Source organism: Ictidomys tridecemlineatus, chromosome X (genome assembly GCF_052094955.1).
Source record: "Ictidomys tridecemlineatus isolate mIctTri1 chromosome X, mIctTri1.hap1, whole genome shotgun sequence".
Taxonomy (NCBI): domain Eukaryota; kingdom Metazoa; phylum Chordata; class Mammalia; order Rodentia; family Sciuridae; genus Ictidomys; species Ictidomys tridecemlineatus.
Window position 1 is genome coordinate 2,678,691 of NC_135493.1, and position 17,875 is coordinate 2,696,565.

A 17,875-nucleotide genomic window follows, 5' to 3' on the forward strand; every position below is an offset into this window, starting at 1 on the left:
AGGGTGCCCTGTAGGATGTTGAGCAACGCACCTGGTCTGTGCCCTTTAGAACCCAGTACCTAGTACCACCCAGCCTCAATCATGGCAGCCAAACGGGAGTCGGGAGGTCTGGGGATGCCCCTCCTTCTGAACCACTAGGCCCCCGGCCCTGCTGGAAGAATGCTTCTTAACCAAGACTGAAGAAGACAATAAACACAGGAGAGGCTGGGGCTTTTAAAAAGAGAACAGTTAGTGCTGGAGAGGACCTCACTGGTGGAGACTTTCCTAGCATGCATGAGATCTTGGGTTCCATACTCAGAGAGAGAGAGAGAGAGAGAGAGAGAGAGAAAGAGACACGCAATGGCAGAGGTTCACCCCAGAAAAAACACACCCAAACATACACCTGGAGCTCAGGAAGACCTTTGTTTTTAAACTCTTCCCAGATAATGCTCAAATGCAACCAAAGTTGTGAAACATTCATCAACAAACATTGTGTTGACTTTGCAAACTTACACATCAGAGGAAAGTACTTCTGACCCTAGGCACTAGAGTTGGCCAGCTCTTGACTTTTATTTCCAGCTCTGCTCCTTACAGGAGTTTATCTCTTGGTTTCCTCCTCTGTCAACTTATATAATCAGAAATCTGATGTTTTGCAGGGTTTGGAGAACATTAGATGAAACCACACAATGTTCTTTACACATGAACACCTGCAAGTTACTATTTCTGGGTTGTGAGTATTTGCTCCAAACATAATTCATAAATTTGTAGTTTTCTCCTGAAGTTTTTCTTTGAGCCTCCTCTTTGGGACTCAGTTCTGCCACTTGTAAGGCCTTGGATAAGACATTTAACCTTTCTCTGCTTGTTTCCCCATCTTATCCATCTCATGCAAGTGTAAGCATACCACACTGTAATTGTTAGCTACTGTTCTCACCCTCATTGTTAATTGTCAGTGGAATTTTAAACAGAAAAAAAGGCACATAAGGCTTCATACTTTAGAGATCTGCTGCACAGCCCCCCTTCTTGTTTAAGTTTAAAAGCAACTGCAGTGCAATATGAAAATGTAAATGTGCATTCATCGTTAAACACCTAGATCACACAAGGCTCCTCTTTGACTTAAAACTTGAAAGAAGAGTATATCTCCTTATTATGTATGGTTAATCAAGGCCCTATCCATCTGCAGTCCCCATCACTGCTTTGGCTCCACTCTAGACTTTGGAACATGGTAAGCACATTCCCACCACTATGTTATCAGGTTTGCAGTTCTTCATCTGCAGCTCCTGTCTCCCCTCTATAGAGTTGGTTCCCTTGTCTTTGTGTGCCTGAATTTCCACCCTTCACCCACCTAAGTACTAGCTCTCCTCAATGCCACCTCTTTCTATCTCAGCACCCTGGCTCTTTTCTTCAGAGCACTGACCTTCCCATGGGGCTTAGAGACCTAGGTTCTGAGTCCTTGCTCTTCACTAAAACCTTGTGAGACTAGGGAGTATTGTATGAAACACCATGAATACATGGCTGTGCACACAGTTGGTGTCCCAAATTTAAGTTGCTGTTGCATGGAACAAAAGGCCAATCAGCCCTCCTACTTAAGCAAGCTTCCTCTTCCACCACTCCCCCATACAGTCTCATTATTGGCCACAATTAGCTCTGTGCAGTGCCCGGGAAACACCAGGTTCTTTTGAGCACTTTGTATAATCTATTCCCTCAGCTTGAGGACTCCTATACCTTTCAAGATACAACTCAGAAACCACATCCCCATGAAGCTGTACCAACTTTTCCCTGCTCTAGCATGATGTGTTCTTCCAATGTGGGCCAGGCTTTGTTCTCACCCACACACAGCCTAAGAGTCCTTGAAAGCAGAGACATTCTGATTTGTGTGGGTGCTCCAACCTGCATCAAAGGGTAGGTACCATCCCAGTGGTTGATGACTGGAAGAGTGATCCTTCCTGATTATAGAGTACCTCTACTACCAGGCTAGAAGAAACAGGGCTTAGCAAAAAGCTCTGTCCCCAGAGGCAGAAGCCAGATGGTCCAAGCTGGTACTTTTGTCCTTGCCATGTGCCTTGGGCCAGCGCACAAGCCTAGATGGCTTTGGCTTCCTACCCAAAGGATACTCGAGCTACTTGTCTCTACCCCAGAAACTTACCACTGTCTACTAATACCTTACCCCTTAGGGTCTGTCTTTGTTTCTTCCAGGTCTGCTGTGCTGTCACTCTTCCTATCATCCAGGACAGCAGAGGCCAAAGTGGTACTGGAGCTGAGGGAAGGAAGCACATGGTCCTGCTGAAGCTCAGATCAAAGGAAGCTGGGGGCCCAGATCTTCCCATTTCCCAGATACCTTCTAACAGGAAAAGGAAACTATCTGCCAGTAAAGGCTGGCCTCTCAGTTATGTCCCTGGAACCATTTGTCCTTCCCAACCACACGCTATGTGCTCTTGGGACTGCGGCCTCTAGTGCTAGCTGATTGTCCCTGAGATTCTTCTTCCTGATTCCTGCTTGCTGGATCAGTTAGCAGTCCCTAGAGGAGAGGTGCACTGAGACCTCTTATCAGGATCTGTTTCTAATCTGGGCTTTCTGATGCCCTCCATTCTGTCTCTGGTCCCCTGCCACCTCAGGGCCCATAAAGTTTGGTGCTGAAATGTCTGGGCCAACAGACTTACCCCTGTTTCTCTTCTCCCACTGTCCCTAGTGAGTGTGTATAGTTCCAAGTTGGGCCCTTCTTTTCTTTTCTTTTATTTTTTAGTTTTAGGTAGACACTATATCTTTATTTTTATTTTTATGTGGTGCTGAAAATCGAACCCAGTGCCTCACGCATGCCAGGCAAGCGCACTACCACTTGAGCCACATCCCCAGCCCCTGGCCCCTTCTTTTGACACCCTGTCCTGTGACACTTGATGTAAGGTGACATAGAGCTGAGAAGTTTGAGGGGATCTTGGGGCACTGGAACTTAGGTTAGGCTCTGAGTACTGTGTCTGGCAATAGGACTGGTCACTGAGGAAGTCACCACACCCTTACCTGATAGCTACTGGTCCAGGCTTGCAGGAATGAGAGATGGCATCATCCACATCTTGATCGTCCAGAAAAGGGGTGAAGGTAGCAGCAGAGCCCTCCCTGTTGAAGGAGGTCATGCCTGGTCCAGGTTCAGGACCCCAACAGATGATGGGGAGTGTGGATTTGCTCAAATGGATGCTTAGGTCTCAATATTAGCTTATATCCCAAGGCAGCTGGACAGGCATGACAATTACCTGACCTCTTTGGGCTTTAGTTTTATCATTGGTGAAATAGGAATGATAATCCTATCTGCCTCATAGATGTTCTTAGAAGAGTAAGTGAATTCACGTTCACATAATAATACCTGGGCCATAACACATGCTAACACATTTTTGTTCTTGGGGCTGCTTATAAAAAGCAGCCCATCTGTATCCACCCAGTTGATGGAGATTTAGTGGCTCTCCTTTACCCAGGCTTCCCAGTGTTAAGCCACATTTTCTGTCTCCATAAAATGGAAGAAAAGATATTCATAGGGCACCCCATCACCCACACAAGCCCAAAACCTCCATTTGGGTGGTAACATAATGAGTCCTTCATGTTTGTTCCCCAGCCTGTTTATGCCAATTGTACTTGCAACCACAATCACCAAATTCAGTTGTTGAGTAAACTTATGAAAATGAATGGAAAAGAAGGGTAGTTCCAGGAGAAACAACCTGTACTTTGGAAAGATAGTAAAGGAGTTTTCTAAAAATCAATGTCAAACCAAGTATAAATAAGCAGCTAAAAAACTGGGCTAAATATCCTAAAAAATCTAGGAGATTCTTCAGAATATTTTGCAAATTACCTTGAAGTTTAGCTTTTTAAATTTATTTTTATTTTTTCGTACTGGGGATTGAACCCAGGGGTGCTTTATCAGTGAGCCACATCCTCAGCCCCTTTTATTTTCTATTGTGAGATGGGTCCTGGCTGTTTCCCAGGATGGCCCCCAATTTGTGATCCTCCTGCCCCAGCCTCCTGAGTTGCTAGGATTACAGGCTTGTACCACCATACCCTGCTGAGGTTTTTCTTTCTTTAAAGAAACTAGAAAGCAAAGACTTCCTTTTATGAAGATACATAAGCAGGAAGGATGATACAGATGGATATTCAAAGACAAAGCAACCCAGAACCAGACTCAATCACATTGGAGCAGAAACCTTCTATGGTTGCCAACAACAGATCAAATCAGTGTGTGCCACTGTGGGAGAGGGAAGGAGGCAATGCTGATGGGGGCCAAAATAAAGTCCAAACCCCTTTTCCTTTGGACCAGGAAAAGGGGTTTGGACTTTATTCCAAAGGAAGTGGGGAGCCACTGGGAGGTTGAAGCAGGGGGAAAATGTGATCTGATTTATTTTTTCAGAAGATCTTTCTGCTGCCTTTGCAGACAGCAAAAAGATGCAAGCTGCTTAGGCAGGGCTGTAGCAGTTTTTCCCATTAGTAGTAGTTCAAATAACTGAGTCCCCAGCACAGTGGCCTTTCCTGAACCTACTCAGAGACAGTGGTTTCAGAGGTTGGGCTTACTGTGTTATTCCCACATTGGCTTGTGCTCCTGGACCTGGCTCTAGTAACCCATTGTAACTAGTTAAGTTAGAAGAAGGGGCCTTTGGTGGGCTTGTGGAAGTAGGGGCAACTGGGAGGGGTTTGGGGAAGGCAACCTGCAGGGCATCCTTCCCGAGACCCCTCCTGGCCAGATTTGCATGAGAACACAGACATTTTACAGTTGCAACTGTCTAGCATCAGTTCTGACCCATAAGGACTCTAGTACAGTTTGGAACTGAACTACTTGTGTCAATATCTACATTCCTAGCCTTTGCCCCAAGGATGATTCATGCTTGGTTTGGAACCACCTGGGGACAGGTGGAACCTTGCCACTCCCCAAATCATCTGAGAAAGTGACTTCTGACTCTACCCAGGTCCAGCAACCCAAAACCAACCTGGACAACTTTGTCTCCTAGCTTGTCTCACCTGGGCTTCTGCTTTTCCTCTCATTGACCCTCAGAGCAGAGTTGGTAAGGAAAGGGGGACTTTGGAGCTTCTTCTTCTTTGGGAAAGGGAGATGGTAGGATCAAAAGGCCTCCTAGTTGGTCCTCACAGCTCAGCCAAGAAGTAATAAGGCATGGATTCATCCATCATTTGGTCACTCATTAATTAGTTTGTCCCTTCTATATTCCCTACATGTTCATTCCACCTGCCCAGGGCCAGTCCTGGTGAGGGCTGGACCTCCAAATGTGAGTGAGGCCTTGTGCTTGCTCTGGAGGAACTTGCAAGCCAGTAGAGGGAGTGGGCAGGTGAAGGAACAAGGCAGGAGCATAGGTAAATGAAAGGAAATATGTAAAATATGAGGGCAAGGGATGTGATGAAGGGAGGGAGTATGGGTAAAGCAGCAGACAAGAGCTCCAGGAAGTGACCAGTGCCTCACCCCAGCAACCCAAGTAGTCTGGCAACTTGAGTGTGGCCTGTCACCAGGGACACATGTCTCCTACAAGCACCTCACCCTCCTATTTCTGAGCTGATGTCTGCTCCAGCCAAGCCTTATGGTGGGGACCCCATGGCTCCTGATCCCACATTTCCATCATTCAATTGTGCACTTGATCTGTGATGCAAAGAGAAGTGTTTGCTAATTCTAACTGGGCTTTAACCTTATTGAACTCCAATATCCTGAGAGTGGGTCTCAAGGACCAGAAACAGAACCTTGGTTGCCTGATCACAACAAAAAGAAGCCCAAGCAGACTCTAACAGCAAAACTTCTTCAAAACTTGATGAGTATCAGTGGGGCCAAGAAACAGTAGAGACTCAGGAGGGCAACAGAGAGACTCAGGAGGCAGGTATTTTGGGGTCTGATGGCCACCAGACAAAGAACAAGGCATTCTGGGCTGCTAATAAGCCAAAAGGGGTAGAAATAAGGCTACCCCAGCCATCCAGGACACCCTTCCCTTATTCCCATGGCTCAAAGTCTTAAGTAGGGGCTCCAGAGCTCCATAATGGGAAGGCAGATCTGTGGGTTCAAATCTGTTCCTGGCTACCAGACTCTGGCTAGCAAATGCCCAATCTATAGCCATTGCTCACCAGATCCATTCTCTCCTGGTCTGACTTGGAGGCTAGGTCTGCGGGATATAGGATGAATATGCACAACCATCTCCTCTAGATAACCAACCCCCATCCTCCCTTTGTACAACTTGCTGGCCTTGGTTTGAATGGATCATTCACAAGGCTGCTTTTTCCTGGAATAAAAGCATAGTGAGTATGGTGGCTTTAGATGAATTGAAGGAAATCAGTGAAGGTCAAGTGCTGGGATAGGGCTAGCCTAACCTAGAATTTGGTCCTGCTTTGCAACCAGTGACCTCAGGGATCTTGGCAGGGGTCTGTCCCTCTCCAGGCCTCATTCATTCATCCTTTCAACAGATAATCATTGAAGACCTATACTATCCCAGGGGGATAGCAAGGATAGGTCAATCCTACTGCCAGCAACATCTACCAACCTTCACCTGGATGAAGATGTGGATTCCATATTCTGGGGATAAAGACTCTGCTCCCTGCCATGAGTTACCTTTCAGAATCTGTGCTGGGATCTTTGAAGGTCTCACCAGCCAAGTCTCTCTTGAGCTCTCTGAAGCAGGGGGACTCCTTGTCTTTGTGGTCTTGGAAAGACCTATGGAGGGAACAGTTATAAGTTAGCCACTTGTTATCCACCCACACTCTGGCGGGGACAGTTATCTCAACCCTTGGGCAATGCTGTCATCTATGCCCACTTTCTAGATGAGCAACCTGAGCCACAGAAACCCGAGTAACTTGCTCCAAATTCCACAGTAGAGGAAGAGCTAGGAATTTGAGCCCAGGCAGTCTGATTTGAGAGTTCTGGATTATATTTCTTCACATTGTAAGCCTGATCCTAGCTTACTTATTCTCACTCTGTTCTCTTTTGAGTTCATTGAGGAGCCCCATGTTGTCAAATCCAATAGTCAGTCCCTTCATTATCTCAGGCCACCATCAGTACCACTGACCCAGTGGGCCACTCCTACTTGCTTCCTCTACTCCCTTGGTCCTGTGACACCTTCTACCTCCCTTTATCTACTTCACCTTTATCTTCTATGTTGCACTTAAATATTGGTGTCCCCAGTGTTCCTCCCCGCTTTGCATATTCTACCACCTACTGGGTTTCCTGCTCTCCTCACATGGCATAAACTGTCACCTTGATATAATGACCTCCAAAAGTCACCCAGGTAGATATATGGAGGACAGTCTGGGGAGGGACAGTAGGACATGGTGGCAGATAACTGGGCCAAAAATGGTGGAGGCCTGAGTCTAGGGGAGGGTAGTAGAAATGAAAATATCTCTAAAATAAAATGGACAGGGGAGTATATGGGGTTAGAGAGAGAGGAACCAAGAAGGAAAATAAAGGGATGTATAATTCCCTTTAGATTTATCTTGGTCATCACTTCTTCCAGGAAGATTTCCCTCAGCCCCTGCTGCTCTACAGATTAAGGGATTACCTCCTGTATACACACCCACCTCTCTCCTCAGACCTTTGGCTTCACAAAAGACAGGGGCCCAGTCTTTCTGCTTAGATCTCTCTGAGCCTCCACTTCAGCTTCCCTCTGGCCCAACTCCCAGTGTCCCCTGCTTCCTCCAGGGCAGGAGACTGCTGCTTCCCCATCTGTGTCCATACCTGTGATCCAGCCTGCCTGTCACCTGGGTGTCTGGCCCTGCTTCCCCCAGGGTAGGAGCTGAACCCATTGTGTTCCCAGCTGGTTGTGGTCCCCTTGTACCTCCTCCTCCCCAGCACAGGACACTGTGGCATCATGAGCTATGGAGGCTGACCCAGGATCCCAACCTATTCCCAGTACCCCTTCACACAGGCAAATGAACTACCTCAGTGGCTTCAAGGTGTGGCACAGACCCAGTGTCCCCACTCAGCACAGTTGGCCAGTCTTGGGGGCTCATAACATACAGTGCAGTCAGTACCAGAGTGACCTTGCTCATGTCTGCATCTTCCTCCCTCATCAGGAAGAAATTCAGCAACTCTGGCCCAGGGGGTCCCAGTCACAGCTGGATCCCAGAGCCAGGCCTATTGCCTCACAAGGACCAAGTGCTCATTCTAGAAAAATTATTGATTGAAAGAATGAGATAGGAGCAGATCATATCTTCCACCAACCTGTCACTCCCACAGTGACAGAATCAGTCCCCAGGCTCATCCTTTGCATCCTGGCCCTCTGCCCCATCACCAGAATGATTTAAAGGGACACAGTACAGCAGCAGGGCCTCTGTACCTGATGCCTTCCAGGTCTGGAGCCACCAGGCGGAGTCCTGCCCTGGGTGTCATGATCTGCAGACGGACAATCTCCTCACCTCTTGAGCTGTGGGCCAAAGGAGAGATCTGAGAGGTGCTACTAGGGAAAGCCTCTCCTTTCCCACCTGAGTCAGTGTCCAAAGATGTTGTCCCTCTGGTGCTAGTGCAACAACCAGACCCATCACCCTCCCGCTTTTGTTTTTGCTCTCATCTGCTCTTTGGCCTTGAACCTTCTTGGTTCTCCAACTGAACTCAGGCCACTAACCTGCAGGCCCCAGAGAAAGGGGAGCAAAGTAGTCTTTCCCCCGTCTCCCACCCCCATCTGAGCTCAGCCCTCCCTAAGGCACAGCAAAAGACCTTCTGAGTAGAAATGAGATCACATCTGGTCTAGAAAAGGGAAGCTGTGGGATGACAGCTTGAAGTACAGGGTGGGAGTTTATATGATCAGACTGACATTTTAGAAAAGCTATTCAGGGGTCCCAGGAGAAAGAGGAATTAGAGTGGCCAGGATGAAGTCAGGGAGACAGATAGTTCCTCACTTGATGCAAGCCTGGATCTCAGCCAATCTTGGAGTTGGTCCTGGTTTCTGGCACCAACCTAAACCAGAAGCCTACGGTGGGCTTGGTCAGTGACTACTTATCTCTCCGTCCCTCTGTATCTACCCTGAGCAGGGCCTGGAGCACTGGAGATGACCAAAGGGAAACAGAAAATCAAGGACTTCAAGTGATAGGGGCTTTCCCCACCATAAAAACCAGAAGGGGGCCTAATATATGTAGACAGCTCTGATTTCTGCCCATCTCTTCCCATGATAACAATGTAACATCATTATCAACAATGATGTAATTTATGATTACAGCATACAGGGCCTGACAGCTTCATTTAAATCAGAAGATTTAAGTGCCAAGCAACAGGAACACGACTGACTTGAGAATGTCACAGGCAAGTGAAACATATTTTCTCATTGGCATTTCTGGTTGTGTGAGAGAAGAAATAGGAATGAAGGGTCACTCCAGACTGTATCAACTTTTCCATATCCCTTTGTCTCTTGCCCAGGCTGGCACCACTGCCTCAACACTTTCTTCCTCCTGTGTCACTTCCATGAGCAATGTCTTCTTAAAGTCCAGCTCAAATGGCACCTCTTCTAGATGGGCTGTTATGGGGTTGAACTGTGTCTCCCCAAAAGCTATATTTAAGTCATAAGCCCTAATATCCATGAAGGTATCCTTATTTGGAAATAGGGTCTTTGCAGTTGTAATCAAGGTAAAGTGAGTTCATACTGGAGTAGGGCGGGCCTTAAGCCAATGACTGTGTCCTTATAAGAGGAAGGAAATTTGGAGCCAGACAGACACACAGTGGAGAGGCAGCCAGGTGAAGATGCAGGCAGAGATTGGAGGGATACAGCTGCCAGCCAAGGGTTGCTGGCGACTAACAGAAGCTAGGAGAGGTGAGAGGAGCTTCGGGTCTGGGAGAAAATACATGGGTACAATTTTTACACCCCACTCCCCGAATGTAGTACTTTGTTCTGACAGCCCCAGGAAACCATCTAGGAGGTGGGATGGTCAGGGACCTCAGGGAAGGTCCAAGAATGAGAATGAGAAAGCCCATTGGCTCTCCCCACCAGAAGGCTGTGTGCAGCAGCCACACTCAGTGGGACACCTGAGTCCTGGGTCTCTCAGGGAGAGACCACTGGCTTGTTCCTGCTCCACCTCACCACCACACTCACCAAAGCCCGACCTTGCTCGGCTCCACTGGACAAGAAAAACTACCCAGGGTTTGAAACAAGTTGTGGTTGGCTTCTGAGCAGCCAGTTGGTGCTCTAGGCCAGCCTGGTCTCACCAGGGCTCTGCACTTCCCTCAGCTTCTCCAGGTGCCTGGTGATGGCATCCCTCCCACCACCCACACACCAGAACCTGCAGAGGGAGCATAACCCTGCTGGCACATTGATCTTAGACCTCTGGCCTCCAGAATTGGGAGAAGCTAAATATCTGGCATGGTGTTCTGGTGGCGGCAGCAAAAGAACACAGTGATCTTCCAGCTTCTCTCCCCTGCATCACCCTACCAGCCTCATCACCTCCACAGCCGCTTGGCCACAAGTTGTTTCAGTTTGAAGTTTTCAACAGGGCTGAAGATCAAAACCCTAAACCCATCAGTGCACATCCACTGTGGCCCTAGCCACCTGCGGGAATGTGAAGGAAAGCGATCTGTCAGAAGAGAAGAGACTCCTGTGCTCCTGTGTGTATTAGGTGAGGGTGGGGAAAGGGTCCTCCTTTACATTGCCCTTAGTTGCATATCCTCCAGATGCCAGCAGGTGGCAATATTGGTCTCTTCCTATATTGAAGAAGGGTCCCATAAATTAGCAAACTATAATCAGGAGCACACAATGATACTGGCACCCAGGCATCTGTATTTCATAGGCATTATTCCACTTAGTATTGGGGATAGCTTTGGGAAGTGGGTATTACTGTCCTCTCTGTTTTACACATGAGGAAACTGAGACCCAGAGAAGTTAAGGAAATTGCTCAAGGACATACTGCCAATCTGGGGCAAAACCAGGGTTATATCTTGTGCCAGAAGCTATGCTCCTACAAATGGTACCCCAGCTATTCTGCCAGAAAGCACAATGATGTCACAGCCAAGGCCCAGGACCCAGGAGGCCCTGCCCTAGTCTGATGAGGCACAGAGCCAAGGAAGCATGACCAGTGCAGTGATGGGGAAAGTAGCTAGGCTTGGGAGGATCAAAAAGTGGTGCTCATGCAGGGCCAGTGTGTGCCATAGAGGGTAGCTAAGTGAGCTCAGTTCACAGATAGGCAGGAGGAATGAGGCATGAGACACTGACCTATAGATTATAGCCAAGGCACACAGGACAAGGCCAAGTCTGGGGAGGCTGTGGCTAGGGACAAGGCTATAATCACCCCCTAACCAACTCTGCCAAAATCCAGCCTTTTCTGGGGATGTTTCAGGACCCAAAGTTTGGTTAAGTCACTGCTCCTAATGGGCTTCTTAGATAAGGGCACGGGAACTAAGCATGGGGGAACTGACGGTGGTTGCCTGGCCCAGTGCAGTCCTGATGGAGTGGGGTCAGGTAATAAGGTTCCTTAGATTCAGGACAAGCCAGAAGCTCACATGGAAGCAACTGGAAGGTGTCTCAAATATTTTGAGACTGCAGAATCTGAGTGTGGAACTAACAGAAGCATCACACTAAGTAAGCCTTCTACTAGGAGTGTGGACCTGTCTTGAACCCTACTGCACACTTCTGATGAGGGGTTCCCTTCCTTCCTGAGGGAACCTGTCCCCTTGTGAGATACCTCAAGTGTCTAGGATGTTCCATGATCTGCTTCGTTTCAGAGGGCCACTCCAGCAAGATGACTTTGCTCTCTGTACCCATAACAATTCTTTAGAGTTGTAAAGATGGGTGGCCAGCTGCCTGAGTTAGTTTGTTTCCAGGCTGAGCACAGCAGGCCTTTCATCTATCTCTCCAACCCTAAACTTCAGAGTGCTTTTCTAATTCAATTGTGATACTATTTTTTAGCAGTCATAGCAAATAAGACAGCCATCTTTCTGTGTCAGCCAGATGATGGGTATTAAACACCGAAAGGAATCTCATGGAATAAATGTAAAAATGATTCTCAGATCCACAATGCAGTGCAATCTAATTCTCTACCTACATTATCTCTTAAAAAGCATCTGAAACCACTCATTACCTTTGTCCCTGAAAATTCATGTTTAATTCCTAAATCTCCACTGCCTCAGAAGGTGACTGTTTTCAGAGACAGGGATTTTTTAATATTTGTTTTTTAGTTGTAGTTGGACACAATACCTTTATTTTGTTTATTTATTTTTATATGCTGCTGAGGATTGAACCAAGGGCCTTGCATGTGCTAGGTGAATTCTTCTACCACTGAGCCACAACCTCAGCCCCCAGAGACAGGGTTTTTAAAGAGGTGATTAAACTGAAGTCACTACAGTGGGCCCTAATGCAGTGAAATTGGTGCCCTCATAAGAACACAGCACACAGGAAGAAAATGACCATCTACAAACCAAGGAGAGAGGCTTCAGGAGAAATAAAATACCTTACCCACACACTGATCTTAGACTTCCTGCCTCCAGAACAACTCTGTTGTTTAAAGTACCCAGTTTGTGGTACTTTGCTGTGCTATCCCTACCCCACTCCCATATCCATCTAATCACCAAATCCTCTAGACCTCTAGATACTGCTTCATAAAGAGCTCTGAAATCTTCCTTTCCAAATCCTCAAAGGTTCTGATGGATAGAAATTCTTATGGGGACAGTTAAACAACAGAGAGGGTCAAGGTGATAGTGGTCACATGTCTACAAATCATTATGGAGCTCGAGTTGGGGGATTACAATGGAATTAGGAGAGCTGGAATAGACCCTAGGGGCCCAGGAAGTGACCTGGGACAGATGCTCTCCCCTTCTGGCTTCAGAGGTCTTTCAAGGTGGCATAGAGGTGCATCTCTTAGCAGACCTGAATTTGGGCAAAGCTGTCCATCCAGGCAGGTGCTTTTAACAACAGCAACAACAGGGCAGTGGTGCTCTCTGTGGGACTCAGCACCATTCAGTGAGAAGTACAAGGAGGTATTGATTGTTCCTCATCCACAGACAAGAGAGCACCATTATCTCCCTGGACACTTGGGACTCAGAAATCAGGGCAATCACAGCCCCACCTGGAGTGAGATCAGCAGGACTCAGACTGCATCTGCCCTGTCACACCATTTGCTGGACCCTCCCTGGTTGGCAGGCCCAGCTGGCCAGGCTAGTGAGAAACCATCTGACCAGCTCACAGCTCTTGGCACCCACCTGGGCTCCTGGCTCCCGGAGGGGCTAGGTACACTCGGCATGCGCTTGATCCAAATCGCCCGAGACACTTGGGTTCTGCCTCCATCCGCACTGGCAAAGAAGGCAGCTGTGAGCAGCACTGGGGACTGCGGAGCCTCCTTCCTGGGCAGTTTGAACTTGGCCAACTTATAGGCATGCCATGAGCATGCTTAATAATGGAAAACTATGGCCACAGTACCTGGCCTTTTTAAACCCTAAAGATGATACTTTTTCTCAGGACATTTTGCCACCACCAGGCTCAGCAGTGCAAGGGTTAAGGTGACACAGATAAATACTAAACAGACAAGAGCCAAGCTCACTCTCCCTGGAGGCCACACTGTTTTGCTCTTTTAAATCCTGGGACATTCAACCAGATGAGCCCTTACTGATTTCTGCACCCCATCCTGCCACTGGGCACCTGGGGACAGTGACCCTGGGGGCCAGAGGGAAGTGGCCTGACAGAGATTCTCCAGTTACTGAGAGGCAGGCAGGCCCAGCAGTGATCATCCCCAGAGAGAGACTAGTGATTCATTACCTGCTCAATCCAGGAGTAGGTCTTGATAGAGCAGGTGGCTCCTGGCTCCTCTCAGAAGGCCCATCCTCATCTATCACCTCAACCCTGTGGACAAGAGGAAAAGTTGTGCTTATGGTTTTCTTGACTGTCCTGGAGTTTGCTGGCCTTTGAAGGACATGCTTTCAGTGATGTCCAATTGAGATGATGATGAGGTGGTTCAGGGTTGAGGTCTCAACCATTCCAGCTCAAGATAAGGACAGCATATGAGGTTGAATAGTATTCTCCCCAAATTCATGTGCCCTGGAATTTGTGACTATCATTGGGAAAAGGGTCTTTGGAGATGTAATCAAGGTAAGATGAGGTCACATTGAGTTAGGGTGGGTTGTAAATCCAATGACGAATGTTCTTCTAAGACAAGAAAACTCTGGACCCAGACACAAAAAAGAAGGCCATGTGAATACAGGCACAGACCTGAGTGAAGCAGGTACAATCTAAGTCATGCAGGGACTGTCAGCAGCCACCAGAAGCTTCTCTTTCAGCAGCTCCAGAGAAAAAAATCAACCCTGTCAACACTTTGATATCAGAGACTAGTCTCTGGAACTATGAGAGAAGCTATTTTGGCATTTCAAGACAGCTAGTTTGTGGTACTTTGTTACAGCAGCCATAGGAAACTAATACAGCCAGCAAGAACATGCCATTATGTCATGTCCTTTGTGTTGCTACCACTCCCTGCTCACTGCATTCCAGTAAGCCTTTCTGGTCATTCAACACAGTGAGCAGAGGGTGGGAACAGCTTTGCACTTGGCATACTGGCTCTTCCTTGTTGTCAGTTCTCAGCTTGTCATACCACCTTATCTTGAATGCTTTCTCTGTCCACTCAACCAAAGATACCTAAAATTCAACTTTCCATAAGTTTCTTCCCTACCCTCCCTCCAATATTTTTTCTCCCCACTCAGCTGGACTGTCCAGATAATCTGACATCCTGACCATTCGGTTTCTCCTTTAGGACCCATCTCCAATGTCATAATCACCTCCCATGGAATTTTTCCTTGTGGCCCTGATCCTGGGTGAGAGCAAAGAACTCTTCCTGGGGTCAACTGAAGGAGGGAGCCAGGGCCCCTCCAAGGGCTGGGAAGCCAGGAATTCTGAGTCACAAAACTCTGGAAAGGAGGTGAAGGGAACAGCTCCTTTGTAATCTTTAGGTAGTTTGACTTCAAATCCTCAGAGGACCTCACAAATACTATAGCTCCATCTTAGGAGTCATTAGCTATTGGCAAATGAAAGAACTCACCCATAAGCCAGGTTGCTGCCTTCACAGAACTGGCTACTAGGACCACATGTGCCTCCACAGTCAATAAGGTGTTTGCCTGGCCTCTGGACAGAAGCCTGAGGCCTCTCACATCTCTGCTTGGTAACAGCAGTCCCCCACCCTTACCTCCCCTCTCCCTATATTCCTGCTGAAAGGAGGCTTTCTCTGTGGCCAGCAACAGGCTTCCAAGGCTTCCTTGGATGAAACTTACCTTTTTGCAATAAAAGGGGCCTGAGTCTCCTGGGTAGGACTTCTGGAAAGGAATCAGAAAGGTGACATATTGGTCAGAGCCTATGGACAGAAGACAACTCAATCACTCTATTCTAGAGAGTCTTGAGACTCTCTCCTATTCCCAGCACCTCACCTGCCCTTATGGCAGCAGCCAAACCCCCCAGTTTCTTTAGAAAATACATATGAATCTGAGAAAGTCTAGCTAGGAGGGCCCTTGGGAGTATTCTTTCAATTCACCCTTTCACCAGGCCAAGGTACCCTGAGAAGAGGGGAACTATTCCACAACATGGAGCCAGTTGGCGGCCATGCCAGGCTCAGAGACCAGGCCTCCTGCCCTGCTGAGTTCCCTGATGTGCAACTCACCCAGTGCTCTTCTTGACTGCTGACAGGACGTAGGAATGCTCCCTGGGAGCTGTCTTCCTCACCACACTGCTTGCAGCCTCTGATCTGGGGCAACATGGGGTGGGGGACAACTGATGGGTATCAAGCTGTACACACTCTGCCAGCCTAACCAGGGATGTCCTCAAGATGACTAGGAACCACCCCAGAGAGGTGAGGAGAAGCCAATGTAGCATATGCTACAAAGACTATTCAAAGGAAACATGGAAACTGAGGGAAGGACAGCTATGTTTACTGAGCACACACTGTGTGCCCAGCCCTGCCCTCGATGCTGACATCACCATATTTGCTCATTAATCTTCCTAACTCGGGAAAGAAGGTGCTAATATCCTACCATGATTTCCAGATGAGGAAACTGAGGCTAGACAGATCTAGTTACTTGCCCAAGAGTACACACCTAGCAGGTGGAAGAGCAGGCATTTAATACTAGGCAGCTTCAGAACTCCTGGTTCTTTGAGCTGCACTCCCCAGGCCTGAGGACTCATGCCTTTATGGCTGCCCATCTTTCAGAACCTTCAGCAAGAGGACTTTTCTGTGCTTCCTGAGCTGCAAATGGATTGGCAGAAGATGGCCCACAGCCAGGCCTGTTTGTGGGCAAGGGACATTTGAAATTATGGAGCCCATCCCCTGCCTTCTAAGTGTGTATAACTTACTGGGACTTTGTATGCACAGCTCACACATAGAGAGAACTGTGCAGGTGGCCACTTGGCCTCTTCCAGGGATCCTACCCTGAAAATTTTTACCCAATTTTCTCAGGACCTGTTCTAACAAAATGGTTTAAAGTCCTGAAAACTCCAGAAATGACTTTTGCCTGGGCCTGCATTACCTAGGTTGTACCCATAAGCAAGTGCTTTAGAGGGCCTGCTGAGCTGGTAGTTAGTTCTCAGCTGGTCCAGCACTGAGTAAATAGTTCTCAGACTCATGGAATGACAGCTATACCCACACCCCACAAACCTCCAAAGATGGTCTAAGTTTGGTATGTTGAGTGAAGACTGAGGACCCTGCCATGCCTTGAGGGGCACCATTACCTCCGTTTCTGCTCATCTGAAGAGACAGGAACTTCTTCCTCTTCCACCTCCCCTGATGTGGAGCTGCGCCTGATGTTGTATGGTGCCCTGGAGGAAGAGAAGAAGTGGTTACAGCTCTTCTACCTCCATACCACACCCCACACTCCCTGTCATATTCCTCTCCAGTTCAAGCCTCATCACTTCCCCAGAAAGATTTTCCAGGTGCTCCATGACACTGGCTAATGGGGACAAAGGACAAACAATATAAAAATGTGGGGCCTCTGGGGAACCTATGTCCAGAGCCCCCCTCCCTGGCATGCAGGGTAAAAGTCTTGAAAGGGACCTCAAGGAGAGCTCCAGTGTGGGATGCCAAAGAATTACACCCAAGAAATAACTCAGCTTTAGGCACAAAATGCCCACACTGATAGGCTGCTAGAGCCAGCAGCATCCCAAGGAGCATTGGACTCCCAGCCCAGTACAGCCCAGACTGAGTCCATGGCCCAGGCTGGTATAAGGGGCATGCCCCCAAAATACAACCAGCCAGCAGCAGCCCCATAGCCACAATTCATGATCCTTTCTCCAGACCTATGTACTCCTCCTAGAAGCTTCCTGCAGACTGTGCTTTGCCTCAGATCAGAAACATATTATGCATGGTCATGTAATTTTCTGGGCCTTTGTCACCTCCTGGTGGGCTCCAGGCCACAGCCACAACTGTCAGGGGTGTTGGGACAGTCAGACTAGCTCTCCCTAGGCTGTGCTTAGAGGAGAGTGGCCAGCTATCCTCAGCAGGTCCTATGTTTGGGTTGGAAATTGCATACTCACAGCTTCTTGTAATCCTCAGTGGTCATCTTGTAGCCAGAGGAGGTGGGGCGGGGAGGGCCAGTGGTAGCTGCTTTCCCCAGAGCGGCAGCACTGCAAAGGCCAGGAGTTTCCATGTGCCCACCCAAAATCCCATTCCTATCCCCAGATTTGCCTACACAGCCCAACATGCATGAGATGGGTGGCCCAGGGGGTCACTGGGAGCTTTTTTTTTTTAATTCAGTACTGCCAGACACCCTGAGTAGGCAGCCCTTCCTGCCATAGGCAGACCCCACTGAGCCTCAAAGAAAAACCCAGTGGGTTCTTGCCTGTGTTTTTCTTCCTGCTCCAAGTCCCCTTGGCCTTTCCTTTCCAATGGAGCCCCAGTTCTGCCTGAGGCCTGGTTGTTTAGTTAATATGCCCCCTCAGCCTGCTAGGAAGACTAAAGCACACAGCCCAATATGGTCAGCAAGTACGAGGTACCAACTGCC

The 17,875-nt window shown here is 48.2% G+C and overlaps 1 protein-coding gene across 3 annotated transcripts in view; it reads right to left on the reverse strand.

Annotated features, from left to right (window-relative positions):
* The window catches only part of Znf185 (zinc finger protein 185 with LIM domain), a 66,749-nt gene that overhangs the window by 32,612 nt on the left and 16,262 nt on the right, over positions 1–17,875 (reverse strand). For 2 of the 3 annotated variants that reach the window (XM_078034098.1, XM_021735393.3), the window contains exons 7-16: positions 17,409–17,498; positions 16,608–16,694; positions 15,544–15,627; positions 15,161–15,202; positions 13,662–13,745; positions 13,109–13,198; positions 8,271–8,357; positions 6,551–6,652; positions 2,992–3,087; positions 2,144–2,233 (exon numbers count right to left, since the gene is read on the reverse strand). In XM_078034098.1, coding sequence (XP_077890224.1) covers positions 2,144–2,233; positions 2,992–3,087; positions 6,551–6,652; positions 8,271–8,357; positions 13,109–13,198; positions 13,662–13,745; positions 15,161–15,202; positions 15,544–15,627; positions 16,608–16,694; positions 17,409–17,498 — 852 coding nt within the window. The remainder of the gene's footprint in view (positions 1–2,143; positions 2,234–2,991; positions 3,088–6,550; positions 6,653–8,270; positions 8,358–13,108; positions 13,199–13,661; positions 13,746–15,160; positions 15,203–15,543; positions 15,628–16,607; positions 16,695–17,408; positions 17,499–17,875) is intronic. The other variant, XM_078034099.1, reaches the window with a different exon arrangement.